The following is a 10,135-nucleotide window of genomic DNA, read 5'->3' as shown; positions in this document are numbered from 1 at the left end:
ATTCAATTATCTACAACTTCTATATCTTGATACTTTTCCAAATTCCAAACTTATAATACCGTGTTTGCCCCTTGAAGTCAGATCACCCGAAAACGTTTTCTTAAAAATATTCGTTTGGAGGACTTCCACTTTGATTTGGCCCAAGGGTCCTTCTTGAGTTGTGTTTAACTTCTCATATGTGATTCATATGAATTTTCAGATGTCCCAAAAAAATCTCGATGTGTGGGTCCCACCTCAGCAATTAATCTGACGTTCAAAAATACGGGATATAACAATGCTCTCGGCTAGAAACCAAGAAAAACCAAGTCCCATTTCAAGCCCTCCAAAATTATTTCCTTAGTACAAACCCACTAATTAGAGGTCCCTAAGTAACGTGGAAGCATTGTTGGAGCGATCAAGTCATTTGTTTAAGAGATCGCGAACCCTAACCCATTGAGGAATTGAAGAAGAAAGGTAAGTTTGATCTTGCTTTATGTGTTGTAAGCATTTTATTCATGTTGTAGTATGTTAATATGGATAAAAATCATGAAATATTGTATGTTGGAAGTGGGTGGTGTGCATTGGGTGTGAGCCGTGTAAATGGGGGTGTTATTGGGTTAATGGATTAATTTTGTGGTAGCATGTTTGATTGTTGTAGAGTGGAGGAGAGAATAAAATCATCAATATATGTATATGTGTGTAGTGGGGCCGTATATAGCCCCAATGTATGTCGAAGATCGCATTAATATCGCTTAGCGTTTTAGTTGTTGTCGTTATGAATTCTAGTTGGAAATAAGTGTTTAATGACTCGAGAAAGATGTTGAGAATGTGTGGGCTGATTTGAGGCTCATGGTGCGTTTGATGTAATTCGTATAATTGTGAAAATGACATTGTTATATTGTGGATTGTTGATACAAAACATGAATTGAAATTGAGGAATGTGAAAAGAGGGTTGTTCTCGGCCTAGGGACTGTTTTCGGCCAACTTGGAGAAAAATTATGTGAATTGTTTAGAATGGCCTTGAATATTGTTGGTAAGGATTCGGGTTGATAATTGAATGTATGAGCTATATTGTGGCTTGAATGTAAGCCGTCGAAACGAATATTTGGAAAGTTGTTGAATGGTGTAAAAGAGAGTTACTATTGTTATTTTGCCTTTCGAATTGATTATCGATGTTGCTAGATTGGTTATTGTGGTTGTTGTTGTTGATTTTGAGCGAGTTAAATTCTCGGGTTGGCCTATTTACAAGGGAAATGCTGCCGAATTTTCTGTAGAATTTAGAGTTAGTTTGGAATAAATAATTGCTTAAATGCCCATGGTTAATATTGGATATTCGTTGGCATATTTGTAGACCTTGGGGAGCCTGAGGCGTAGATTGGGATTAACTTTAGATTGGCTAGCTTGGAGTGCGTACGAGGTATGTAAAGCCCAATCTTTCTTTCTTTTGGCATGTCTTAGTTTTGGATAGGCTAGATTACGAGCCTTTAGGAAAATCCTATGATTCGAAATCCGAGCATGATATGATCTATATATATTCCTTGGCACTCTTATGTTTGATTTGATAAAAGTATGAACTGTTACATCTTTGAAATAGTCGCATTCCGAACTTTGTATAGAAAGGTTTCGCTTTAAGGAATTTCGTAATTCTTGAATGCCATATCTTGCACATAAATGCTCGGATTACCTCAATATTTTTGTAGGAGTCTATATGACATATGATATGTATGTTTTCCATAGGCGGGCCCGACTCGGGTAAATGCCCGTCCATGGGTCCCGCGACTTTCTTTCATGTAATTCGAAGAACCTTTGAAAGAATTTGTTATGACTATGATTCGATTTTCAAGTATGATCATTTTACTTATGTTTGAGTTTATGATAATGATTTTATGCATATGACTACTCACGACTCTACTCGTGCATTCTGTTATCCCTTTCGCCGAGTCCCGGGCCGGTTCTGTTGTCGTGCGCACTTTGATATACTCCGGAGTTATGCTGTGTTTATGATTCATCGAGCCACTCGCTAGAGGGATATGTTCCACTTACATTTGGTGTTATGATGTGTATGGTGTTATGCTGTGTTATGATATGTGATGGGGAATATGGAGATTTGAAACTTTCTGGTGTTATGCTGTGTTATGGCGCCATTGACGGGAGGGCGACCATATTCTTTTGTACCCTATGCATGACTTATATTTTTGAAGATTAAACATTTTGATATAGTGGATTTGTACTTATTTTCTGTGCTACTATTTTGTTTACGTCTCAGATTTGTTTCTGTATCTTCTGCTTTGCATACTCAGTACATATTTCGTACTGACCCCCTTTCTTCGGGGGCTGCGTTTCATGCCCGCAGGTACAGACGCACAGTTTGGTGATCCACCAGTCTAGGACACCCTCTTCTGCCGTTTGGAGTGCTCTTCTCATTTCAGAGCATATATTTTGGTATATATTCGTTCGCTGTGTATGTATATATTTGTTCAGGGGTACGGCGGGGCCCTGTCCCGTCATATGTTTCGGTTGGTCTGTTTAGAGGTCTGTAGACGTATTTGTGGGTGTGTGTGCCTACTTCTGTACAGATGTGTTTATATGACCCTATTCGCTATGGCAGCCTTGTCGGCGTGCATTTGTATATGTTTTGGGCCGTTGTGCCATTTGATAGCCTTGTCGGCTTTTGATACATATGATAGCCTTGCCGGCTTTTTGATATATATATCCGCATACGGTTGCGTTGAGATGTGTTTGAAATAGTTTGATATAGTTTGAGACGACATATAGTATTTATGGCCGTATATGCTATTTGTATGTGAATTATTCAGGATAAGTATGTTCGGGTGCCCAATTCGAGCGCCAGTCACGGCCTACGGGGTTGGGTCGTGACACTTATTCTTGATGACCACCTTGTTCAACTATCGAGAGTCAATACACAAATGCATAGGTCCGTTCTTCTTCTTCACAAAAAGCACAGGAGCACCCCAAGGAGGAACACTACGTCTAATGAATCTCTTAGTCAATAAATCTTGTAATTGCTCCTTCAACTCAGCGATGCCATCCGATATGGTGGATTAGAAATAGGCTGAGTACGACACTAAACAGCGGATATTCCCTTTTATCGTACTTTTTTCAATTTCTTTGTCCATATATTTGTTATCATGCTTATTTTTCTCCATCTGCACCTTTTCTCATCAAAGTCACATTTTATTTGCGTTTAAAGCTTCAGCGGACCTTCGACCTTGTTGGCGCTTTTCACTTCTAAAAAACACTACACTTTCTACAATTGAAAAATTCAAAGAGGAAAAAAAAGATTTTGCACATCTTTATTAATCAACTTATAATGTCTTCAATTATTATAATATATTGTTCTTCATGGCCGAAACAACAAAATGAATCTCTGCTTATCAGCAATATAAGCAATTACATATCTTTTGATCGACCGTATTATTATGTATGCACTAAAAAATGACACTTGAAAATCCACCCTAGTTGATATTAGGATTGTTCTTATTTGTGAACTAGCAATTTTTGCGAGTTTCTCGTTTAAGTACTTGATGGAGACCAAACGTGCTCACTTTAGTAAACTTAAGGACCAAAACTGCTCAAAAACGTATATAAGGAACCATTTTGAACCTACCCTCAAACAGAAGGGACATTTTTGTTATTTTCTCTCACATTCAAGCAGAGTTTTTATCAAATCCTCAAAAACATATATAAAGGACCATTTTGAACCTACCTTCAAAAGTAAGGCATGTTTTTATTATTTTCTCTCACATTTCAGGTGGAGTTCTTATGATCAAATCCGATCAAAAATTGATTTGAGCAAAGTTAAATTGATTTTTATGTAACAGATAAAAAAATAGTGACTTTTGGGTAATGACACAAAGCTGGATTACCACCCATGAAATTTACTCAGAAAAAAGAGATTTCCCACATCTTTATTAAATCAAACTTATAATGTCTTCAATTATTACAATATATTGCCCTTCATGGCCGAAACAACAAAATGAATCTCTGCTTATCAGCAGTATAAAAAGCAACTACATATCTTTTCATCAGCCGTATTATTATGTATGAAAAACCACTAGTTAAATATTAGGATTGTTCTTATTTGCGAACTTGCAATTTTTGCGAATTTCCCCATTTTTACCAGTCAACACTTTAAGACCTCCCATCCTGCTAATTGACAATGCAAATCCAAAACGAAATTGCTCTAAACTATGTGCATATTCATTGACTAGTTCATTTGTGTCAGCTCCATAAGATAGTTGTTGATCAACTCTAAGAAGAGATTCATGAGCAATAACCTTGCCATAGAATGCATTGTTGAACTTGTAGTCAGAACCATATCCCGGTGAAAAATACACTGCTGGATCAGTTTGGTTGTTTTTTGGACACTGTGCTCTTAGGCTTACTAACACTGATCTCTTCATGCTGGGGTCTGGTTGTCCAGTACCTTTGAAATTGTAAAGACGGTCATAGAAGGAGCTGCAATGTGCTTGTCCCATTGTATGTGCCCCTGAAATAGGAACAAAATGGTGTTTAGAGAGAAAAATAAGGGGGTTTTCATGTATATTACACATATTTTATGTATATGTAAGGTCTATTATATGTATACAAAATCTATACATTGATATGTATATTATATGTATATTTATATATATTAAATGTATACTTTGTGTATACAAAATCTATATATTTGCTAACTATTCTTCTTTTAAGCGGTCCAAAAATGTAATTATCAAATATAGGGGTCAAATGTTTGGGTTGAAGAAGGAAAAACTTGAAATATTTTGATGCAGGTGTAAAAAATTTAAAAATGGTCGTTAAAGAAGATAAAAGAAAAGAAAAGGACGACCAAGAACAACAACTACTACTCCTCAATTTCTAAGTGGTTGGGATTGGCGATATAAATCCTCACATCGTAAATATTCTATCTGAGTTCGAAAAGACAACCAAGAAAAAAAGAATTATCATAAGTTATGTCGAAAAGGCTATGTTAATACACCCTCTCTGTTCCTTTCTACTTGTCTCTTATACTAAAAATAAAATTTCCTTTTTACTTGTCCTATTTAGCAAATTAAGAAAACTTTAATATCTTCTTTCAATATTATCCTTATCATTAAATAACTACATAAAAACCCTAGTAGTCAAAAACTTAGATCTTCAAAGCATAATTAGTAATATCAATTTAGTAAAATAGATCCCTAATAAATCTACTTTCTTTAAGGGGAGTGCTAAGTCAGCATGGCAATAAGCAGTTAAAATGATAAAAAAGATTATAAAGTCATATATTTGTGTACCTAAAAGAGTGACAAAGTCCTGAACATCAAGGTTTTTGGATTCAAAGTAAGCAAGTCCTTCCACCCAAGACATGGAAGGTGAAGGATAATCTATCCATGCAGCATTTGATTCTACTCCATCCCTTCTTCCCAAGAACACTTGATAAGATGGTGCACCTGCCTGTTTTATTTCACAAATATAATTAAAGCAAAAAAAAATAGCATTAGCTGATTTTTGTGTTTGGATTAGGAGAACTTAGTCAATATATCTCAATAAATAAAATAAAGGAATTTCTACACTATATAACCACTAACCAAACTAATAGCCAGCAAATATATATATATATATATATATATATATATATATATATATATATATATATATATATATATATATATATATATATATATATAATGTAATATACCAAGAATATACATATTTTATACATAATTGTGTATACTTTTTGGATATGGTTAGTGGCTATAATTATTTTTGGCCAAGTGGTCAAATATGTTAAAAGCCCTCAAATAAAGAGAGAGAGAGATATTGATTACAAAATAAACAGCATCTCTAACAGCAAGATTGAGGATATCAGCACAAGAAACGACTCCAGGACAATAAGCTTCAAGCACTGTTTTTATTTTGTCAATCAATAGGTATCCTCCCAGATTTGCATTTTTTGATGAATTTCTCTCTGTGTTAGGACCAGTTAGCAGAATTGATGCATCGCAACCCTGTACAATAATGAAATGATTACTACACACAAATAAAGAATTAATTATTACCTACTAGCTTGTACACATAAACATTCTGACAAATATTTACTGACAGTACTGTAATAAACCCTTACTTGCTGCTCCCTCTGTCTCAAATTATCTATCGTGATTTTTAAAAATAGTTTTCTCAAATTATGTGTCGCTTTAGAAGTTTAGGAAAGAATTAATTATTATTTTTCTCATTTCACCCTCAGTAGTTATTGTTCTTGAAAACTACAAACACCATTGATATTATGATTGTTCAATTATCAATGGCGGATAAAATAGTTCTCCTAACAAATGTTTCTTAAGTGACGTGTAAAAAATAATTACGACAGATAATTTGATACGGGGAGTACAAAAAATTAGATCGTGCCCTTTTTTAGGTTATTATATTACGGAAGTTACTGGGAATTACCTTCTGTCAGTGTGTAGGAAGTTAAAATCTATATACAAACACGTACAATCTGCTCAAATTAATGCCAAGAAATCTTGCAGTTAGCAGTAAAACAAAGGTAAATAGCTAGGCATTTTTCTTTTTATATACATTTTCTTTCTTTGCAGAGGAGACAAGGCAAACTTTAAGGCTTAAATCTAGATCACTGTCTAATATCTCCTCTATATTAATAATAATTAGTGCATGTATTAAACTTAAACTTAGTTGCTTATAGTTAAAGCTGTCTGTCTTTACTCATATTCTTGGACACCACAAAGAATTTGATGTGCTAGTTTGAATCTCAACCTAACGTCGTAATTCGCAGAAATCCCTTTTGATTATAATCACATATAGAGACGTATAGGTCTTAGGAAACTGTACAAGTAACATACATTTGCACGATTATTTTGGCACAAATATGGGCAATAGTGTTGTTTGTCGTGATCTCCAAAAAATAATTATCTCATTTTATTTGTCATTTTAGAAATTTAAGATCAAATTAATTTATTTTTTTCATATTTTACCCTCAGTGGTAATTGTTCTTGAAGGCAACACTTCAATTATGGCATATGACATATAAATAGAGTAAATAATTAATGACAAGAGATAATATCTTAAGGCATAAATAAGGGTAAAATATTCAAAAATTATTAATTAATATTTTTTTAATGGGCGAGGAAAAGATAAACACGATAAATAATTTGAGATGAAGGGAGTACTACTCATAAACAAAGTGTTACATATGATGATTTAGTGTAACTTATATTCACTGACAGTGTAATGAAATCTATGCATAATTTAACCTTCTATAGAAGATTAACTGTGTTATTTTTCATGCTATTGTGGAAGTTATTACTGGGCTTAGATCTAGATCGTTTTCTAATGTGTCCTCCATTTAAGTGTGTGTATTAAACTTAGTTGCTTATGATTAAAGCTATATGTCTTGGACAACATAATTAATTTGATGTAGTCTGGATCTCAACTACAATTCGCAGGAATCCCATTTCTTTATTTCATCGTATTTTTAGCATCTATCTAATTCCTTGAGGTGAACTTTTTCCTTATATTAGAGATATATAATCACTTATAGGTTTTAGGAAAAATTAGAGGAAATAAAGTTACCTACGAAGAAAGTGTGGGATTCCATAACTAATAATGATATTTTGAGCAAGACACTGGAAAAAGCATGATTCATTTTCTCCGAAAACTTGAAAATACTTCAATGGTATAAAATCTGAGCATAAGATAATAAAAACTTTATAGGCAACGGCACTGAGAAATGTACTGTTGGTGTAGCAAGGACGTGAAGACATGGGCATGAAGTTACTACTAGAAGAAGGTAGTAACTTAGACTGCATGAATTTAGACTTTTAGCGACCATGTTTTAACGAAATGACATGAATTATTCAGTCTTTATTAAGTTTTTTTTTCTTTTTTTTTTCCATTTCTTTTACCTGAAATTAATTACAGGTGCTAGTTAAAATATGCAAAATATATATATACCCTGAATATGTTTATTGTATGTATATTTATATTTATGTATATATTGTATGTATATTTATATTTATCTGTATATATTTACTTAACATGGAAAACATACACATTTGCGCAAGCTTTGATTATAGTTATAGTCCAGTCGTTAAAGCTAATTTTTAGTTCAACAATAGAAATGGAATAATATAAAAATCACAATATCGTTAACACTAAAATTGAGCAGGAAGAGGGAGAGAAACATACATTAACCATGCAATCAGCATAGAGCAACTTGAGCAATTTGGCAGTAATAGTCTTATCCTTGTCCCAATAGAGCTTCACTTGGTGTCTAACAAATGGCTCCACAGCTGAACATGTATTAAGCTTCTTATAGTAATGCCTTACCAGTGGCTTATCCTCTGGTGGCAAAAACACCGCCGCGTTCACATAACCTGCATTCAAGCTCACTGCAGCCAAAATCATCAACGGAAGAAGAAGATTCGTCAAAAAACCTGAATATTTCTCCATTTTATAGGACACTTTTTTGATCTTCTTCTTCTATTCTTTTGTGTTGCAATAATGTTGAATGAGTTTGAATATGATACAGGTTACTATGTTGGGTTATCTAGACAGAGGTATATATAGACTTGAAAACTTGGTGAAGGGCTTAAAGGTGGCACGTATGATTGATGAAATTCCAAGTCGTCGGAAATTCAAGAAATTAATATTTTCGTGGATCGATGCACCTTTTTTTTTTAATAATATATGTACTTCGCAGTTGTTTTCAAGGCACTTTTGTGAGTTTTAAGGAACGTGTGTGATGGAACTTGACGTGAATTTGAAGCTTAGGGGCTTATTATTAGACATACTTTCTAAGTTATTTGGTGTTATAGTAATTATTTCCTCTGTTCAATTTTATTTGTTCACTATTTTAAAAATAGATTTTTAAATTTTACTTATTATTTTTCGCATATCAAGATAGGACAATTTTTTTCTTCTTTTTTTATTCATAGTATTAAATACTCACTTCAAATCCAATAAAAATATACATCAATTTATATGGGTAAATTGATAAATTATGGGTTTCATTTATTAATTTCTTAAACAACGTAAAAAGCCCAATGTGGACAAATAAAAGTGAACAAAGTATATTTTTTTGCAGTAAACTCTTGCATGAAAACGTTTGGTGCAAGTTTACGTGTAGACGTGATGTTACTCATGTGTAACTTATACGTTTCAAACTTAAGAATTTTCCCTTTGGAAAGAATAAATAACACTACTTTTATTTGATGCATATGGGGGGCATAACGGCATTCAAGCCAAGATGTTCGTCAAACTAAGGTAAAATGTTTTCTGTTTTTTCTCAAAAAAATTGAAACACTCTTCTTTAATGGTTTTTGATTGGAAAAGAAAAAATTCCCAAAAGAAGCTGAAGAAATTTGACTTTTTTAAAAAAAACGTACTGACACGGACACCATAAATAAGACACCCTACCACTAATCAGTGTTTAAAAAAAGGGAAATTAATTAACATAAATGCCCATGCAATCAAATCAAATTAACTGAAAATTCCCATTTTATAAAATATTACTATAATTTATACCTATTTTGAAAAAATAGTTAAAAAAATATCCAGTGGTATATACGTTGTATATTTTCACAGACATGTTTTATACATCAATAATATACAACAGTGTGATTCAATTATTCTACTTGTTGTGTACCGTCAGGGTATAAATTACACACTGATGTGAGTTGTTAACGATATATAAACGTACAAAAATGTGTTGTTTAATTTTTAATGAGCAAATTTTGTAAGTAGGTAGAGGTGGGTAATTTCATTACTCTGTTCAGTTATAAATCCCTAAAAATATTCAACTTTATAAATAAGTTATTAAAATAAAAATAAAAACACCCGCCACTGCTCATACAGCTGTTGCGTCCAAATGCACACGCAAGTGTACGTGGTCGTACAAGTAATAGAGTGATTATATAAAATCGGATGTCGAACCCACAGGGAGTTATGATTAACCGTCAACTAAATTAAACTATCTAAATTATTTATACAAGAGATGAAATTCGAAGATTGTGATTATAAACTAATTGAAGATAAAAGAGCCAAATAGTGAACTTCAACGAAAAAAGAGCGGGTTTTTATATTATCAATGAGACGAATGTTCCAGGGTTGCGGTTGGTTCACCAATCCTGTTGAGTTTTCA

General features: G+C 33.1%; 1 protein-coding gene across 1 annotated transcript; it reads right to left on the bottom strand.

Annotated features, from left to right (window-relative positions):
- Nucleotides 1–3,899: 3,899 nt before the first annotated feature.
- Nucleotides 3,900–8,514, bottom strand: LOC132611416 (probable peroxidase 61). Its single transcript, XM_060325846.1, has 4 exons — nucleotides 8,182–8,514; nucleotides 5,808–5,987; nucleotides 5,274–5,433; nucleotides 3,900–4,489 (listed from the first exon to the last, which is right to left on the bottom strand). Exons 1-4 carry the CDS (start codon nucleotides 8,443–8,445, stop codon nucleotides 4,059–4,061), a joined length of 1,035 nt encoding a protein of 344 aa, XP_060181829.1. The 5' UTR covers nucleotides 8,446–8,514; the 3' UTR covers nucleotides 3,900–4,058.
- Between the last annotated feature and the right edge of the window lie 1,621 nt (nucleotides 8,515–10,135).

This window comes from Lycium barbarum, chromosome 9, assembly GCF_019175385.1.
Source record: "Lycium barbarum isolate Lr01 chromosome 9, ASM1917538v2, whole genome shotgun sequence".
Classification (NCBI taxonomy): Eukaryota; Viridiplantae; Streptophyta; class Magnoliopsida; order Solanales; family Solanaceae; genus Lycium; species Lycium barbarum.
Note: the sequence above shows the minus strand (reverse complement) of the source record. Positions and strands in the feature narration are given on the sequence as shown.